This window comes from Myotis brandtii, unplaced genomic scaffold (genome assembly GCF_000412655.1).
Source record: "Myotis brandtii unplaced genomic scaffold, ASM41265v1 scaffold666, whole genome shotgun sequence".
Taxonomy (NCBI): Eukaryota; Metazoa; Chordata; class Mammalia; order Chiroptera; family Vespertilionidae; genus Myotis; species Myotis brandtii.
In genome coordinates this window covers 53,712-73,910 of record NW_005370587.1, presented here as the reverse complement: position 1 = coordinate 73,910, position 20,199 = coordinate 53,712, and the positions used below count along the sequence as shown (strand labels likewise).

At 41.5% G+C, this 20,199-nt stretch overlaps 1 protein-coding gene across 9 annotated transcripts in view; it reads left to right on the top strand.

The window, feature by feature from the left end:
• ARHGEF12 (Rho guanine nucleotide exchange factor (GEF) 12) overlaps positions 1 to 20,199 on the top strand; it is a 186,886-nt gene that overhangs the window by 126,022 nt on the left and 40,665 nt on the right. For all 9 annotated transcript variants that reach the window (XM_014528955.1, XM_014528950.1, XM_014528951.1 and 6 more), the window contains 3 exons: positions 7,227 to 7,381; positions 8,278 to 8,424; positions 9,383 to 9,468. In XM_014528955.1, coding sequence (XP_014384441.1) covers positions 7,227 to 7,381; positions 8,278 to 8,424; positions 9,383 to 9,468 — 388 coding nt within the window. The remainder of the gene's footprint in view (positions 1 to 7,226; positions 7,382 to 8,277; positions 8,425 to 9,382; positions 9,469 to 20,199) is intronic.

Here is a 20,199-nt window from a genome sequence, read left to right as displayed (position 1 = left end):
TCTAAGGAGAATAGGGAGAAGCCCTGTTGAGACTGACGGTTGTGGAGTGGGCGGTCCCGCACCCACGTGTGGTGGTTAAGAATAAGAGGGCCATCTCGGTTGTGGAGATCCCACTGAGGAATGAGGGTTCTAACACCAGGCTGGGCTTTCCACCTGGGCCTCCAGTGTTGGAAAGAGGAGCCCCTACATCGGGCTCTGAAACCAGCGGAGACTGCCTCTGAGCGAGGCAGGGGCTGCAGTGCCCCAGCTATTCCTTTGGAGGGGCCCAGGTGCTGGCTCACGCAGGAGCTCACTCAGTCCTGGCTCCAGCGCAAGAACAGAGCTGGGAGGTGCCAGGGGCATGTAGGAGGAACTACATTGAGTAGGTGCGGGTTGCAAGCTGAAGGACAACCATCAGAACAACACTCTCTGGGCACAGAAAGGCTGGTAGGCCCCGCTGTGCCCGTTGCCCCTCCCCCGCCCATCTGGAGGCTCAGGGTGGCTCCCAATCTGTGCTCCATGAGCTTGGCTAGCACTGCTCCTACGGCCAGGCTCACTCCGACACTCCCCACCCAACTTTCACTGCCAGCCCGAGCCATTCCAGCGGCGTTTCCACACCAGTGGTCTGCCTCAGCTCCTGCTGCGGATTTTCCTAAAAGCTCTCAGGGGTCTCCAAACCCCGAACAAGCCGGCGCTGGCCACGGCATGCCCCATCCCACTTTCTAAGTGGCTCCAAGTGCAACCAGCACCAGTCTCAATTTGCATTGATCAGGTAGCCCCAAGCCTGGCATAAGCTGTGGCCAATGTTGGCTTGGAAAGTAGCTTCAGCTGAGTCACAAGCCTAGCACAGTGGCCGCTGGCCTCAGTTCCCATCATGATCACCTCCACAGGGTCTCAAGCTGGCACTATTGACAGCCAGCCTTGCAGTGTGATCTCTTCCAAGTGCCTCCCACTCCAGCATAACAGCAACCGACCACAGGTCACTTTGTAGCGCCCATCAGGCAGCACCAGCCGAGCATACACAGCAGTGACCTGAGCCCACACAAGAGGCTCCAGAGCCAGCACCAGGGCCGGCATCAGAACACACCAGGGCAATACCCACAGTCCCACAGATGACAGATCGGAAGGGTGGACTCAGCTGCTCCTACAGCCCCGCCGCTCTGTGGGGTCAGCCCTGCCCTTACACACAGTTGGTCTGATAGTCACAGCCAGCCCTCACCCAGTCAGCCTGCGGGGCAGTCCTACCCACTGAGGTGCCAGCACCAGTCGAGGCTCAACCACAACAGGAGGCACACACAACCCACAGAGGAGACATAGAAGAGAAGTGAGCAAGAGAATGAGAAAGGAGCAGAACTACAAAACTAATCAGAAAACCATTAATAAAATAATAACAACTGCATACCTATCAATAATTACTTTAAATGTAAATGTAAATGCTCCAAGCAAAGCACGTGGGGTAGATGAATGGATGGATAAAAAAAACACCACTGCTGCATATACTGTCTCTAGACCCATGTCAGATCCAGACACACAATGAAAGCAAAGGGATGAGGAAAAGGCATTCCCTGCAATTGGGGGGGGGGGGGTGGGGGAAGCTGGTCTAGCAATACTTAGAGGTCATAGAATTTAAAGCAAGTAACAAAAGACAGAGGGCATTTCGTAATGATAAAGGGATCAATCCCACACAAGAGCACAGCTCCTATAAGCTTCTACATACCCATATAGGGGTATCTCTATAAAACAGGATGATGGAGAGGTGCAGAGGTTGGTAGCAAGGCAGTCATAGTAGGGAGCTTAACACCCCATTTACATCGATGGATAGAGAACCCAGAGAGTAAGTCAGTAAGGAAAACAATGGCCTCAAATGATACACTAGATTGATGGACTTGATGACATCTATAACATCATTATACAAAGCAACAGAATATTCATTCTGTTTGGTTTTGTTGTACTTTTTTTTAATATATATTTTATTGATTTTTTTACAGAGAGGAAGGGAAAGGGATAGAGAGTTAGAAACATCGATGAGAGAGAAACATCGATCTGCTGCCTCCTGGACACTCCCCACTGGGTATGTGCCCGCAATCAAGGTACATGCCCTTGACCGGAACCGAACCTGGGACCCTTGAGTCCGCAGGCCGACGCTCTATCCACTAAGCCAAACCAGTCAGGGCTTGTTCTACTTTTTTATTGTTGACAGTATTACAGATGCCCCCCAATTCACCCTCACCCCTATGCCTCCCTCCACGCAGCCCCATCCCCACCCCACGCCTTCAGCACACTATTGTCTCTACGTGGGCTCTGCATATATGTTCTTTCTGTTCCTCCCAACCCCCTCTTCTCTGAGATATGTCAGTATGTTACATAGGTCCAGAGACATGAATGCATGGAATAGAATATATATTCTTCCCAAGTGCGTATGGAACATTTTCCAGGACAAACTACATGTTAGGCCACAAAACAAGTCTCAGTAAATTTACAAAGGAAACAACTATCTTCTGCGATGACAATAGCACAAAACTAGAAATAATAAGGAAAACATGAAAACACAAGTATGGAGGCTGATTAACGTGCTACTAAACAGTGAATGGATTAACAAGATCAAGGGATAAATGAAAAGAGACCTTGAGACAAATGAAAATGAAAACACAGTTACCAACATCTATGGGGCACAAGCAACGCAGTTCTCACGGGGAATGTAGCGAAACGGGCCTACCTCGAGAAACAAAAACCTCAAACCCCATTGTGAGGAGAAGGGTGGACAAATAAAGACCAGAGCTGAAATAAATGAAGTAAGAGTATTTTTTAAAAGGAAAAGAAATGATCAATGAAACCATGACCTAGTTCTTTAAAAAGATAAAGTTGATACACCCTTAGCTAGACTCATCAACAACAACAAAAATGGGGGAGGCATATATATAAAATCAAATGAAAGAGAAGAGACAACCAACACCACAGACATACAAAGGTTTATAAAGAAATACTACGAACTGGTTTATTGCAACAAATTGGACAACCTGGAATAAGTTGATAAATTTTTAGAAACGTACAATCTTCCAAGCTTGAAGAAACAAATATGAACAGACCAATAACTACTAAAGAAATTGAATTAGTAATCAAAAAACTCCCAACAAACAAAAGCACTGGACCAGATGGATTCACAGGAAAATTTTACCAAACATTCAAAAAAGTAATACTTATTCTCAAACTATTCTTTAAAAAATGGAGGGAGGGAAGACTCCCAAAATCATTTTATGAGGCCAGATTATCCTGATACCAACACCACACAAACACTACAAAAAAAGAAAGTTCTAGGCCAGTGGTTCTCAACCTTCCTGATGCCGCGACCCTTTAATACAGTTCCTCATGTTGTGGTGACAATTTCATTGTTACAAATTGAACATAATTAAAGCATAGTGATTAATCACAAAAACAATATGTAATTATATGTGTTTTCCGATGGTTTTAGGCGACCCCTGTGAAAGGGTCGTTCGACCCCCAAAGGGGTCGCGACCCACAGGTTGAGAACCGCTGATTTAGATGAAAACTCAGACAGTGGTGATACAGGGGGTATACCTCAGCATAAAGGCCACACATGAAAACCCACAGCTAACAAAGAACCCTAAATATTCTGCCAAAAAGTTATTAGAACTAATAAATTCAATAAAATAGAAAGGTACAAAATTAATATTCAGGAAAAACCAGTTGCATTTTTTATACCAATAATAACAAACAATTATTTCTTAAAGAGAAATTAAAAAACCAATCCCATTTGCAGCTGCATCATAAATACCTAGGAATAAAGTCAACCAAGGTGGTAAAAGGCCTATACTTGGAAAACTCTAAGAAATTGAAGGATCAAATTGAAAACTATACAAATAAATGTAAGTGTAGACCAGTGATGGCAAACCTATGACACACGTGTCAGAGGTGACACGTGAACTCATTTTTTTGGTTGATTTTTCTTTGTTAAATGGCATTTAAATATATAAAATAAATATCAAAAATATAAGTCTTTGTTTTACTATGGTTGCAAATATAAAAAAAATTTCTATATGTGACACGGCACCAGAGTTAAGTTAGGGTTTTTCAAAATGCTGACACGCCGAGCTCAAAAGGTTCGCCATCACTGGTGTAGATTGTGCTCATCTAGGAAGAATTAGCATCTTTAAAATGTTAATACTTCCCAAAGCCATCTACAGATTCAGTGCAGTCGTATCAAAATACCAGTGCCATTTTTCCCAGAATTAGAACAAATAATCTTAAAATTCATATGGAACCACTCGGGAAAGAACAAAGTTGGAGGTATTATACTGCCTGATACCAAACTATTCTCCTGGGCTGTAGTAACCACAACAGCATGATATTGGCATAAAAATCAGGCACATACGCCCCTGGCAAGTGTGGTTCAGGTGGTTAGGCGTTGCCCTGTGCACTGAAAAGTCACCAGTTCAATTCCCAGCCAGTTCACATTACCCAGGTTGCTATACCCAGGTTGAGGGTTTGATCCCCAGTTGGGATGCATGTGGGAAGCAACCAATCAATGTTTCTTTCTCTCCCTTCTCTAAAATCAATTTTTTAAAAATTAAAAAAAAAAAACAGGCACATAGATCAGTGGAACAGAATAGAGCGTCTAGAAATAAACCCATGCCTGTTACGATCAATTAATCTACAATAAAGGAGGCAAGACTACAATAAGGTAAAGAGAGTCTATTCAATAAATGGTATAAGGAAAACAGCGATATGTGCAAAAGGGTGGAACTGGATAACTTTCTTTTAAGTTATGGAGGGTTTTATTAGCTATCAAATGTCTTTCATATTTTGAGTGATTACAATCATCTGCTTTAATAAATTTCAGATATACCAGAATCCAAAATTGGAAATGCTTCTCTCATCCACTGCTGCCCTGTGTCAGGAAGGGTTCTTGGCTGTTGGCAGGAGGCCTCAGCTCCGGGCCAGCTGTGAGCAGGAGGAATGCTCGTGCCACACGACCTCTCCATCTGGCTCCTTGAGTGTCCTCACCATGTGGCCGCTGGCTTCCTTCAGAGCTCTCAGCTCTCCAACTTGAGTTTAAATTGCAGTGTTGCTTTTTAAAGTCTCCATTTTCTTTTCTTTTTTTCATTTTTGAACCTTGGATCCAGCTTCTTAGACATGGCTCCAAGGCCATCTTGTCAGCATCATTCAAGTCTAACCATTGCTGGAAGACACAGGACTTGGTTACTCATAGCATAGCTGTCAGCCTAAGCGTCATGTTCCGCTTGGTTCCCGTCTTTTTGTCAGATGTGATTCAAACCTAAGTCAAAACAATTGATCCCCATGACTGAGGTGCGGACTTGTGGAGTCTGGGGAGAAGAGCAGCTCGGGGAGAGGTGGCTGGGAGGCTGGCACTGAGACATACCTGACACGTTGCAAACCTGAAATGATTTGCTGATATGAACCAACCTCGAATGCCAGAAATAAATGTAACTGTAGACTGTGCCATTTTCCTCTTTGGATAACTTTCTTACACCGTATACAAGAATAAACTCTAAGTGGATTAAAGACTTAAAAGTAAGACCCCAAACCATAAAACTTTTAGAAGAAATCATAGGTAATAAACTTAATTATTGCTCTAGTTGTAGGTTTTGGGATATGTCTTTTCAGACAAGGGAAAGAAACAAAAGAAAAAAATAAGCAAATGGGACTACATGAAACTAAAAAGATTTTGCACAGTGAAGAGAACCATCAACAAAACAAAATGACAGCTTGCTAAATGGGAGAAAATATTCTCTAATGATATATCCGATAAGGAGTTAATATCCAAATGTATACTAATACAAAATAAAAACCCCTAACAATTCAATTTAAAAAAGTGCAGAGGACCTGAATAAAAATTTATCCAAATAGGAGAGATCAATGGTCAGTAAATATATGATAAGTTGCTCAACATCACTAATTATCAGGGACATGCAAATTAAAACCACAGTGAGACACCACTTCATATTCCTCAAAATGCCGTATCAATAAATAAGTTTTGGAGAGGAGGTGGAGCAAGGGAACCTTTCTGTAGAGATAACCACTATGGAAAACATTGTAGCGGTTCCTCAAAAGTTTATAGAGCTACCCTATTAGCCAGCAGTTTCACTTCTGGGTATTTCAAAACACTAATTTGGAAAGCTATATGCACCCTATACTCAGAACAGTATTATATGTGATAGCCAAGATATGGATGCGAGCTAAATGTCCGTCAGTAGACAAATGACAGAGAAGATACGGAACATATATACAATGGAATATTATTCAGCCATAAAATGAATGAAATCTTAACATTTGTGACATGGATGGGTCTAGAGCAGTGGTCAGCAAACCACGGCTCGCGAGCCAAATGCGGCTCTTTGGCCCCTTGAGTGTGGCTCTTCCACAAAATACCATGTGTGATCACACACGTACAGTGCGATTGAAACTTCGTGGCCCATGCGCAGAAGTCGGTTTTCGGCCTGGGCGAGTCTATTTTGAAGAAGTGGCGTTAGAAGAAGTGGGGGGTGTCGGTCGGTCTGGCGACGGGAGACACGGTGCAGACGGGCTGCGGGATACGCAGCGCAGGGGAGGCGCCAAATATCAACAGTACTTAAAGTATATAGGTAGGTCAGTAACAATGTACCTACCTATATAGTTTAAGTTTAAAAAATTTGGCTCTCAAAAGAAATTTCAATCGTTGTACTGTTGGTGTTTGGCTCTGTTGACTAATGAGTTTGCTGACCACTGGTCTAGAGGGTATTATTCACTTAGCAGTTAAGTGAATAAGTCAGAAAGGCAAATGCCATATGATTTCAGTTATATGGTTTATCTAAAAAACAAAATAAACGAACAGTCAAATCCATAGATTCAAACAACAAATAGATGGTTGCCAATGAGAGTAGGGTTGTTGTTAAAGGTGAAAAGGGGAAGCGGTTAGGTTATAAAATTGTCATGGAAACATTAAGTGCAGCGTAGGAAATACAGCCAGTAACATTGTCACAGCTGTGGTGTAAGACAGGCTTATCCGGGTGATCACTTTGTAAGTTACATAAACGTCTCATCACTGTTGTACACCTGAATTTAATGTAATATTGTATGTCAACTGTAATTGCAAAATAAGAGATTTTTTAAAGAAACACTGTCCACAGTTTGTCAGACTTCTGTGCTGTGATGCACGAGTGAAGACCTGCTGTTTCCCATTGTGCACGTGTGTCCTCAGCTGGGACTCTCCATCCTTGTTTCTGTACCAGGGTAGACAGCATCGCTTTTGGAGAAAGTCAAAGTGAGGACGAGCAGTTTGACAATGACTTGGAAACTGACCCACCCAGCTGGCAGCAGCTCGTTAGCCGAGAGGTGTTGCTGGGACTGAAGCCCTGTGAGATCAAAAGGCAGGAAGTGATTAATGGTGAGTTTAATTAGTTGTTGTTGTTGTTTATGTGTGTTTTATTATAGCAGAAAATGCCCTGGGCCTTGGTGTTTGCTTCCAAGTTTCTGCTTGCCTTTTGTTTTAAATGAAGATGAAATTAAACTATATAGAGGATCCTTGAACTTTAAAACTAGAAAAATCATTGAGACATTTGCCCCATCACTTTCAGACTCTTCATCTTGTTCATAGATTATGAATGAGAATGCTAAAGCTCAGGGCAATTGAAGGAATTAAGATTGTGCAGCTGATGAGTGACAGGGAGAAAACCAGCACCCAGCTCTCCCTTAACCCTGGTGCAGCTCTTCCTCCCCCAGCAAGTGCGCAGCAGAGGCCACGTGGACACTGCCCTCTCCTGCCTTTAGGATGTGACTTCATAAATATCCTCGTGTCCCCAATAACATTGAGACAGTGAGAGTACAAGTCCGGCCTCAGAAATGAGGTTTGATAGGTGTTGGATAACCAAGAGTACTGTTCTTATGAGGAGGGCTCCATTTAAAGGCTATATGATGTTTGGGCTTACGGTTTTCTAATGTAGTTATGATTGGTGGCTACTATTTTAAAAAGATAGAGGAGTTTTGGAGTACACTGTTACCTTTTAAGTACAAAACAGTTTATAATGATGTTTTTCATCTACCAGTATTAAACTCTTAGAGCCAATATGTAGGTGAGTTCTGTGGAATAAAAAAAAATGACTTCACCTTTTCTAAACTATAAATGATTATTATATAACTTATTTGCTAGTTAATTCCAGCTGAAGCCTATAGGAATATGGGCTATAATATTGTAATAACTGTGTGGTGTGAGATAGGAACTGGACTGTTTGTAGCATTATTCTAAGTAAGGCCACATTTTATATTTACTTCTTTTCTGTTTAGAATTATTTTACACTGAAAGAGCTCATGTTCGAACACTAAAGGTTCTTGATCAAGTGTTCTACCAGCGAGTATGCAGAGAAGGAATTCTGTCACCTTCAGAACTAAGGAAAATTTTTTCAAACTTGGAGGATATTCTTCAACTTCACAGTAAGAGAAATTTACTCTGATCTTTGTCCCTAACATTTCCAATATATAAAAGAGTACAACGTAATCAAGTGATTGGATCTCTGAATAAACCTTTCACCCCATTCCCACATCAGCCTTTTCTATTCAAAGTGTTAACACAGGACTTGGGATCAAATGTCAGTGTCTGAGCTGAAAAACATGAGTCGTCAGAACTACCCTTGAAAATGTCCTATCAGTTACAGTGTGTATGTTCTTAAAAATATACATCCCACGTAAGATATATGGATAAATGCATTTTGCAAATAGTAATACACAATAGATAACCCGTGGTGGTGTCATTTCCATGAATTAGATCATTTCATTGTTGTTTGCTTGGGACGCTCGAGTGACTACCGGGGAGCTCTCTCCTGCTGGATCCCTGGTGGTGGTCATCGCGGACTTCATGGCAGTGTGCCCGTTCCTCTCTGAGTCACTGTTCCCCGTGTCCCTTCGTGGTTCATCTTTTTTCACCAGGAATGCCATCACTGTCCTTCAACACCTGCCACCTATGCATGCCTTCTCACTTCTTTGGGAATGATTTTAGGTTTCACCAACATGCATTGTCAAGTTCAGGCTACATTATGTCCATTGCCTGTGAACATAGACATTTTCAGAGGAACAGTAGGCAGCGTGACCTGCATTATTTAAATTCAAGTACTTTAGAAGTATGGTTATAGATGGAGTCTTAAGTTAAATGACTATTTGATATATCTATCTTGTATGTAATTTGCTATTTTCCACATTGTTTGGTCCTTTACCATCTGTTTTTCAGATAGAGCTCACAGATACCTAGATGTATAAGAATTGTGTCCGGGTTTGTATTTAAGGAGATTAGAAGTAGTTGTACTACTCAGAGTCTTTTCCTTTTAATTTAAGGTCTTGGTACTACCAGTGATGAGTATATGCTTACTTTTTTTTCCATTTTATTTTTCCCCTTGAGTTGGGTTGAATGAGCAAATGAAGACTGTTCGAAAGAGGAATGAGACCTCTGTTATTGATCAAATTGGGGAAGATTTGCTGACCTGGGTAAGGAAATTTGCTATTTTATTTAATACTTTTATAGATATTTTATTATCAGATTCTAGGTTAACCCTTTGAGTGTTTTTTGCCAAAAGTGCCGGGAGCACTATCAAAGAAAGCTTCGAAATGGCGTCCAGTTCTAAGTCTGCTTTTATTAGTGATGATGATATTGCTAAATATGTCAATGTAGTAAAGGTTTCCTTAAGTTTTTGAATATGTAACTTCATTTACTTGCGATTCATAATTTTTTTTCCTAAACTGCTGTAAAATCAGCAAAAATGCCTTGGCAATTTTAGCATAGTTCCTAGGTATTGGTTGGCACTCAAAGAGTTAAGTAATTAACATTTCCAAAAATGCAAAGTCATCTATATTGAAAAGGTAATGTAAAGATGAAGAGTCCGGAATATGTACTCTCTGGTTAATGTCTTCTTTAAGTGCTCAATCCACTAAGTGCTCTTTTTTCACCAAACACTATTTCTTTGTGTTTTAAAGAATATAGCATAAAATAGATCCTCATAAAAATAATTTAACTGATATAATTGTTTTTACATAACTGATGTAATTTAGCTCTCTGCTGCTGTCCATATCTCAGAATTTACTGCACAGCATTAGACAATTGTAGATCCAGAACTACCATCACAAAAGTAGACAAGTGAAAATTACTTCGTCTTATTTATAATATAATAAAAGAGTTCAGAGACTCTGGTAGCTATTTATTGAATTGTTTTTTTCTGACTATTTGTCCATATAGACCTCTCAATATATATTTATGTGCCAAGCCCTGTGCTGGGGAATACAGTAGGAATCAAAACAGACATGGCTCCTGCCTTAGTGAAGCTTATAATTAATTAGAGGCCTGGTGCATGAATTCGTGCACCAGTGGGGTCCCTCGGCCAGGCCTGCGGGATCGGGCTGAAACTAGCTCTCTGACATCCCTTGGGGGTGTCCCAGATTGCAAGAGGGCGCAGGCCAGGCTGAGGGACCCCACCGGTGCACGATAGGGGCCTGGGAGGGACACGGGAGGACTCCAGGGTGTGTCCGACCTGTCTCGCTCAGTCCCAATCTGCCAGACCCCAGCAGCAAGCTAACCTACCAGTTGGAGTGTCTGCCCCCTGGTGGTCAGTGCATGTCATAGCGAGTGGTTGAGCGGCCTTAGCATATCATTAGCATATTGCGCTTTGATTGGTTGAATGGCCGACCAGACATTTAGCATATTAGGCTTTTATTATATAGGAGATGGGGAAATTGTCCTTAGTTATTTCAAGCTTAATGAGTGTTACAATAAGGGGAGAGTACAGGTTGTTATAGGATTATATAGCAGGAAGACCGAAATTAGAACATATAGAAAATCTTCCTACAGGAAAGGGGGTTTGATTCAAAACTTTAAAGAAAGTACTAAAGTTAAGGCTGTGGATAATAAAGTACATCACATAGTCTTTAAAATCTTAACACAGGTATGAACATAAACTGTTTACATGCCCATAGACATTTATTTCAATATGTAGCTTGCCATAAGATTTTGGTAATTCTACAATGATAAATTTTAGTAGTTCACTAAAATATACTCTTGATCTTACTGCTTTCATTGATGGTGAGATCATGGTCTAGAACAGCCGTGGGCAAACTACGGCCCGCGGGCCGGATCCAGCCTGTTTGAAATGAATAAAACTAAAAAAAAAAAGACCGTACCCTTTTATGTAATGGTGTTTACTTTGAATTTATATTAGTTCACACAAACACTCCATCCATGCTTTTGTTCCGGCCCTCCGGTCCAGTTTAAGAACCCATTGTGGCCCTCGAGTCAAAAAGTTTGCCCACCCCTGGTCTAGAATCTACCAATCCAGTAGTAGATCTCTTCTTAGCCAGTTAACTCATTGAGCAGGGTTAGGGAACCATAACCCAGTCTCATCTCGCCCTTACTGCACTTCCAAAAGCATTTTCTCCCTTAGGCCCACTCGAGGACTATTGTTATTAAGGAGGTTTACTTCTTTGAAAAGGTCAACTTATTCTTTGGCTACTCTGAGATAGTCTGAGTCGCTTTGTTTTTTGATGTCAGTGTAGCAGCGAAAGTTATAACTGAGTTCTGTTGGCTTGTTAGCAAGCACACTACTCAACTTGAAACAAAAAATTTGTAGTATGACATAGTGTAGCATCAATTTTCATGTCAAATATGGATTAAAAAGTTGTAAGCCATATGGACTTGATATCAACCTTGATTTCTAAGCAGTTTAATATACATTCATATAAAATAGTATTCAAACCAAGTTTCCAGTGAGATTCATCATTCATATAGTAGAGAAGTGCACTCGATCCTCTTCTCAGAGTCCATGGGACTACATAAATCTATCTACATGTTAAAACAAAGTGGAGAAACCTGTTAATAGAATGGGACAAAAAAAACCTTATTTTAATACATGTAAAAAGAAGTATATTCTTTTAAGTTTATTTTCCAATTACAGTTGACATTTATATTACTTTGTGTTAGTTTCAGGTGCACAGCACAGTGACTAGACAATCACATACACTACAAATGTTGCCCCAATATTTTCAGTCCCCACCTGGCACCATACACAGTTATTACAAATGATTGACTCTACTCCCTATGCTGTACTTTACATCCCCAAGACTATTTTTTTTAAAATATATTTTATTGATTTTTTACAGAGAGGAAGGGAGAGAGATAGAGAGTCAGAAACATCGATGAGAGAGAAACATCAATCAGCTGCCTCCTGCACATCTCCTACTGGGGATGTGCCCACAACCCAGGTACATGCCCTTGACCGGAATCGAACCTGGGACCCTTCAGTCCGAAGGCCGACGCTCTATCCACTGAGCCAAATCGGTTTCGGCCCCGAGCCTATTTTATAACTACCAATTTGTACTTCTTAATCTCTTCATCTTTTTCACCTAATCCCCCAAATCCTCTCCCCTGTGGCAACTATCAGTCTGTTCTCTGTATCTATGAGTCTGTTTCTATTTTGTTTATTTCTTTATTTTGCTCTTTAGATTCCACACATAAGGGAAATGATGTAGTATTTGTCCTTCCCTGGCTATTTCACTTAGCATCATACCTCCTAGGTTCATCTATGCTGTTGCAAATTTCCTTCTTTTGTATGGCCAAGTAATATTCCATTGTATGTATGTACCACACCACTCACTTATTGATAGACACTTGGGTTGCTTCTATATCTTGTTTATTATCTATGATCATAAAAGCATAATATGCTAATTAGACTGGACATCCTTCTGGACAACCTTCCAGATGAAGCTGGGGCTGTGTGGGAAGCCTGGGTCCCAGGTGCCTGCTGATGGCTGGAGGGAAGCCCGGATCCAAGGTGCCAGAGGGAAGCCAATGCCGGTAGCCAGGGGAAGGAAGGCCTACTCTTGCACAAATTTCATGCATCGGGCCTCTAGTATCTATACTAATAATAGCCTAGGTGGTCGTCACGCCCTCATGCATCACGACCAAACGTCATCACAAGATGGCCATCACAAAATGGCCGCAAGTGGAGGCAGGGCCCAGTGGAGGAGGCGGGTCATGGCAGGGGAGGGAAGTTGGGGGTGATCAGGCTGACAGGGGAGGGCAGTTGAGGGTGATCAGGCTGGCAGGGGAAAGCAGTTGGGGGCGATCAGGCCAGCAGGGCAGCAGTTAGGCATCAATCAGGCCAGCAGGGGAGTGGTTAGGGGGCAATTAGGCTGGCAGGCAGAAGCAGTTAGGAGCAATAAAGCAGGAAAGCAGTTAGGAGCCAGTGGTCCCAGATTGTCAGAGGGATGTCTGACTGCCAGTTTAGGCCCAATCAGGCCTAAACCGGCAGTCGGACACCCCCCGAGGGCTCCCATATTGGAGAGGGTGCAGACCAGGCTGAGGGACACCCCCCTTCGTGCCTCTAGTTGTAAATAATGCTGCAATGAACATAGGGGTGCATGTATGTTTTCAAATTAGTGCTTTGGGATTCTTTGGATATATACCCAGGAGTGGCATTGCCAGGTCATAAGGTAGTTTTAATTGTTTGAGAAACCTCCGTATTGCTTTCCACAGTGGCTGCACCAATCTGCATTCACACCAACAGTGCACAAGGGTTCCCTTTTCTCCACATGCTTGTCAACACTTGTTTGGTGATTTATTGATGATAGCCATTCTGACAGGTGTAGGGTGGTATCTTGCGGTTTTAATTTGCATTTCTCTGGTGATTAGTGACTTTGGGCATCTTTTTAAATGTCTATTGGCCATCATCTGTATATCTTGTTTGGAGAAGTATCTATTCAGGCCCCCTGCCTATTTTTAAATTGAATTGTTTGTGTTTTTGGTGTTGAGATATCTGAGTTCTTTATAAATTTTTTATATTAACCCCTTATCAGATGTTCATTGCTGAATATATTCTGCTATTCAGTAGGTTGTCTTTTTGTTTTGCTGATGGTTTCCCTTGCTGTGCAAAACTTTTTAGTTTGATGTGGTCCCATTGTTTACTTTTTCTTTTGTTTCTTTTGCCCAAAGAGATAATGTCAGAAAAAAATATTGCTAAAAGAAATACCAGAGATATTACTGCCTATGTTTTCCCTAGGAGTTTTGTGGTTTGAGGTTTTATATTTAAATCTTTAATCCGTTCTCATGTGTGTCGTAAGAAAGTGGTCTAGTTTCATTTTTTTGCATGTATCTGTGCAATTTTCCCAACATCCTCTATTGAATAGATGTTCTTTACCCCATTGTATGTTTTTCCTTGCTTTGTCAAATATTACTTGACTATATAGGCATTGGTTTATTTCTGGGCTCCCTATTCTGTTCCAATGATCTTTGTGTCTGTTTTTATGCCAGTACCAGGCTGTTTGGATTACAATAGCCTAGAAGTATAGTTTGATATCAGGTAGCGTGATACCTCCAACTTTGTTCTTTCTCAAGATTGCTGTGCCTATTCAGGGATATTCTGGTTCCATATAAATTTTTGGATTATTTTTTTTTCTGGGTCTATGAAACACACCATTGGTATTGTGATAGGAATTGCATTGAATCTAGAGATTGCTTTGGGTAGTATGGACATTTTAACGATGTTAATTTTTCCTGTCCATGAGCACAGTGTATAATGTTATTTACATTTTTTGTTCAATTTCTTTCTTCAGCATCTTATAATTTTCCAAATACAGGTCTTTTTCCTCCTTGGTTAAATTTATTCCTAGGCATTTTTTTTTTTTAAGCAATTGTAAATGGGATAGTTTTCTTAGCTTCCTTTCCTGATAGTTCATTATTGGAGTATAAAAGTGTCAACAATTTCTGAATATTAACTTTGTAACCTGTTACTTTGCCAAATTCATTTACTAAATCTAGTAGTTTTCTATAGATTCTTTAGGGTTTCCTGTTTACAGTATCATGCCATCTGCAAATAATTACCATTTGACTTCCTCCTTTTCACTTTTGCTGCCTTTTATTTCTTCTTGTCTGTTCGCTGTGGCTAGGACTTCCAGTACTATGTTGAATAAGAGTGGTGAAAGTGGACATCCCTGTCTTGTTCTTATTATTAGTGAAAATGGTTTTAGTTTTTCCCACTGAATATGATGTTGGCTGTAGGTTTGTCATCTATGGCCTTTATTATGTTGATGTATGATCCCTCTAGTAGTCCCACTTTGCTGAGAGTCTTTATCATAAACAGATGCTGGGTTTTGTTGAATGGTTTTTCTGCATTGATTGATATCATATGATTTTTATCCTTCATTTTGTTTATGTGATGTATCATATTTATTGGCTTGTGAATGTATTACAAACCTTGTATCCCCGGATAAATCCCACTTGGTCATTGTATATGATCTTTTTAATGTATTGCTGGATCCAGGTTGCTAATAATTTTCTTGAAGATTTTAGCCTCTATGTTCATAAGGGATTTTGACCTATAATTTTCTTTCTCTGTAGCATCTTTGGAATTAGAATAATGCTGGCCTCCCAAAAAAAGCTTGGGAGTCATACCTCCTCTTGAATTTTTTGACATAGTTGAGAAGGATGGGTGTTAGTTCTTTTTTGAAAGGTTGGTTAAATTTGCCTGTGAAGCCATCGGGTCCAGGACTTTTGTTTGCTGGGAGTTTTTTGGTTACTGCTTCAATTTCATTAGTTGTTATCCATCTATTCAGTTTGCCAGATTTTTCTTGATAGAGTTTTCAAAGATTGTATGTTTCTAGGAATTTGTCCATTTCTCCTAGGTTGTTCTATTTGTTGTCATATAGTTGTTCATAGTATTTTCTAACAATCCTTTGTATTTCTGTGATGTCAGTTGTTCCTTCACCTCTTTAATCAATTTATTTGGGTCCTCTTTGTTTGAGAGAGGAAGGGAGAGAAAGAGAGAAAGAGAAACATCAATGATGAGAGAAACTCATGATCGGCTGCCCTTGCACGCCCCCTTCTGGGGATCAAACAGCAACCTAGGCATGTGCCCTTGACTGGAATGAAACCTGGGAACTTTCAGTCTGCAGACACTCTATCCGCTGAGCCAAACGGGCTAACGCGTGTTTCTTGATGAGTCTGGCTAAAGGTTAATCAATCTTGTTTATCTTTTCAAAGAACTAGCTCTTGGTTTTATTGATTTTTGTATTTTATTTTTATTCTCTATGTTACTCATTTCTGCTCTGATCTTTATTATTTCCTTCCCCTTATTCTGGGCTTTTCTTGTTTGTTTTTTTATTTTGTTTTTCATATTTATTTTTTGTTTAGTTCTTTTTATTCTCCAGGTGTAGTGTTAGATTGTTTACTTGAGATTTTTCTTCTTGAGATAGGCCTGTGATGCTATGAACTTCCCTCTCAGGATTGTTTTCACTCTGTCCCATAGATTTTGGGTTGTTGTGTGTTCATTTTCATTTGTTTTTAGGTAATTTTTGATTTCTTGTTTGATATTAGTATCCCATTTGTTGTTTAATAACATACTATTTAGCCTCCATGTGTTTTAATGTTTTGGTTTGTTTTTTTTTTATTACAGTTGATTTCTAGTATCGTGCCATTGTGATTCAAGAAGATGCTATATAAGATTTCAATCTTCTTTTATTTGTTAAGAATTATTTTCTGTCCTAACAATGGTCTATCTTTGAGAATGTTCCTTGTGTTCTTGAATAGAATGTATATTCTGCAGCTTTGGGATGAAATGTTCTGTAAATATCAATTAAATCCATCTGATCTAGTGTGTCGTTTAAGATCTTTTTTACATTGTTGATTTTTTTGTCTGGAAGATGTATCTATTGATGACATTCAGGTGTTAAAGTCTCCTATTATGACTGTACTAGAGGCCCAGTGCACGAAATTCGTACACTCGGGGGATCCCTCAGCCCAGCCTGCGCCCTCTCACAGTCTAGGAGCCCGGCTTCTGGCTGAGCAGCACACCCCCTGTGGGAGCACACTGACCACCAGGGAGCAGCTCCTGCATTGAGTGTCTGCCCCTGGTGGTCAGTGCACATCATAGTGACCGGTCGTTTATTATATAGGACTAGTAGCCCGGTGCACAAAAATTTGGGGATTAGGGGTGGGGCCAGACCCCTCAGCCCAACCTGCACCCTTTGTCATGCCACTCCTGGCCTAGGCACAGGCCTACAGGCGTGGGGCGGCCTGGCTCCCGAGGCCCCATTTTATCAAGAGAACAAAGTCGGTGTTAGTTACAGCCCTCACCGAAACCAGTACAGTGCATCTGTGCGTACAACTGCCTCGTTCATGTGCTTGCTTCGCCCTACTGAATTACTAACATCTTGAGGACATAGCTCTGTCTTATCCTGCTTCACCTTCAGTGCCTGGCCTGGGGCTAGGGACCTGAGAGGGTTTGCTGAGTGAGTGAGTGAATAATGAGTGAGTGAATGAGTGAATGAATGAGCGAGTAAGTGAATGAGCAAGTAGCTATGGGGCGGGAACTTCTGCCGCGTTGCCATGCACGGCAGAAGTTCTGGCCCCACTCACGGCTGCCTGATGCCCACCCCGGGAAGTTCCCGCCCTGTTCCCAGCCGCCCGGTGCCCCTCTCCTGGCTGCATAGTTCACGCCCTGCTCCCGGCTGCCTGACGCAAACCCCGGGAAGTTCCCGCCCTGCTCCCAGCCGCCCCACGCCCCTCTCCCAGCTGCATACTTCGCGCTGGGCAAAGGTGGCCCTGGTTCTCCGCCTTTGCCCTGCCACCCGGCTCTTGCCTGCCGCCTGGGTTTCTGATCACCGTCAGTGGCAGGCAGCTTCTTCCAACCTTCCCCTTTTGCCTCCCATCATTGTGCCTACATATGCAAATTAACCGCCATCTTTGTTGGCAGTTAATTTGCATATCTCCCTGATTAGCCAATGGGAAGCGTAGCGGAGGTACAGTTAATAACCCTTTTTGTCTTTTATTAGATAGGATTACTGTCGAACTCTCCCTTAAAATCCACCAAAAGATCTTGTATGTATTTAGGTATTTCTATATTGGTTGCATATATGTTTACCATGGTTATATCCTCTTGTTGGGTTGATCCTTTTTGTATTATGTAGTGACCTTTTTTGTCTCTTTTATGGCCTTTGTTTTGAAGTCTATTTTGTCAGATGTATATATTACAACCCCAGCTTTTTTTTTTTGTTTTTTATTTCCATTTGCATGGAATATTTTTTGTGCCTTCACTTTCATCCTGTGTGAGTCTTTGTTCTGAGGTGGGACAGCATATATATGGGCCATGTTTTCTTATCCATTCATCTACCCTGTGTCTTTTGATTGGAGCATTTAATCAATTTACATTTAAGGTTATTATTGATAGGTACTTTATATTGCCATTTTTATTCTTTATGCCTATGTTGCTCTCTCTATATATTTCTTCTTTCAGCAGTCCCTTTAACATTTATTGCAATACTGATTTGGTGATAATGATCTTCTTTAGTCTTTTTTTCAGATCCTTGCTTTTCATTACCTTGAGTGCTTCATGCCATTTACTTCTGCTTGATGTGTTTCTGTTGAGAAATCAGCTGACAGCCTTATGAGGATTGACTTGTAGGGAACTGACTGCCTTTAAGGTTGTCTCTTTGTTTTTAACCTTTGACATTTTAATTATGATGTGTCTTGGCATGGGTCTCTTTGGGTTCATCTTGATTGGGACTCTCTGTGCTTCTTGAACTTCTGTGACTTTTTCCTTCACCAAGTTAGGGAATTTTTCTGTCATTATTTCTTCATACAGGTTCTCTGTCCCTGTCTCACTTTTTTCGCTTTCTGATTCCCCTATGACAGTGGTCAGCAAACTGCGGCTTGGCAAACCGCGCCTCACGAGCCACATGTGGCTCTTTGGCCCCTTGAGTGTGGCTCTTCCACAAAATACCAGCTCTTCCACAAAATACCAACTTCTGTGCATGGGCCACAAAGTTTGAATCACACTGTACGTGCACGCCCGCACGTGGTATTTTGTGGAAGGGCCACACTCAAGGGGCCAAAGAGCCGCATGTGGCTCACGAGCCACCGTTTGCCGACCACAGCTCTAGAGCATTCTTAAAACCATTAATTTAAACTCTGTTTCTGATAAATTGCTGGCCTCCATTTTATTTAGCTTTTTCTGGAGATTCCTTCTGTTCTTTCACTTGAGGCCTGTTTCTTTATTTTTCTATTTTTGCTGTTTCTTTGCGTTTTTTTCTGTGTATTAGGTAGAACTGCCATGACTCCCAGGCTTGGTGGGATGGCCTACTGTAGTGGTGTCCTGTGGGGTCCAGTGGTTGCAGTCTCCTTGACCACCTGACCGGGTGCACTAGGGATGTCCCTGGTGTGGGTTATGTGGGTCCTCCTGTTGTAACTGTGTCTTTTTTTAAAATATATTTTTATTAATTTCAGAGAGGAAGGGAGAAGGAGAGAGAGAGAGAAACATCAATGATGAGAGAGAATCATTGATTGGCTGCCTTCTGCATGCCCCCTACTGGGGATGAAACCTGCAACTCATGCATGTGCCCTGACCAGGAATCAAACCGTGACCCCCATCTAGTTAATAAGGTTGATGCTCAACCACTGAGCCACGCAAGCCAGACTATAACTGTGTCTTGATTGCTGTTGTCCCATTCATTGGTGGGCTCGGCTCTTGGGCTGGCTGACTTTGAGGCTCAACCCTGACCACGTTTTGCAAACTGCTGTACAGATGTTGAGGGATCAAAACAAGACAAAAGTAGACCAAACCGAAAATAACATGAACAAAAAACACAGAGATAAAGAATAAGAAAAGATAAAAGAGAAGGAAAAAAATAGTAAAATACAAGAGGAAAAAGCATTAGAAAAGAAAGAAAAGAAATGAATTCAGGGCATAGGAAAGGAAAGAAGGAAAAGAAAATAATAATAAATAAAATAAAAATAATTATTTTTTAAAGTAATCTATTTATATGAAAACCCTGGGTGTAACATCACGACCCAAGGTGCGACCAACTGGAAGGAAGTCAGTCCTGCAGGGGTTGTCTTGGAAACGCTGTACCCACCCCCGAGCTGTTTCCCAGAGCTGTTTCCGGTAAAGGTGAGGTTTGAGGCAGGAACCCGCCCTCGGAGCTTGGAGGCATATCTTTATAAAGTGTGCTGTGCCAGCACCGCCAAGAGTGAACCTGAGTGGGGGCGGCTGAAAGGCTTAGAAAAGACAGACAAGAGAATGAAAGCCGGGTCTCAGTGGGAAGCTGCTTCTCTGAGAGAGAACGACCATGCCCACAGCCGTGTCTTTATTTTATAGCAGATGCCACGAGGCAAAGTAAGGGCGTGACCAAGATGTTTACAACATTCTCCTGGGTTTCAATCCTACTCAACTACATGCACCT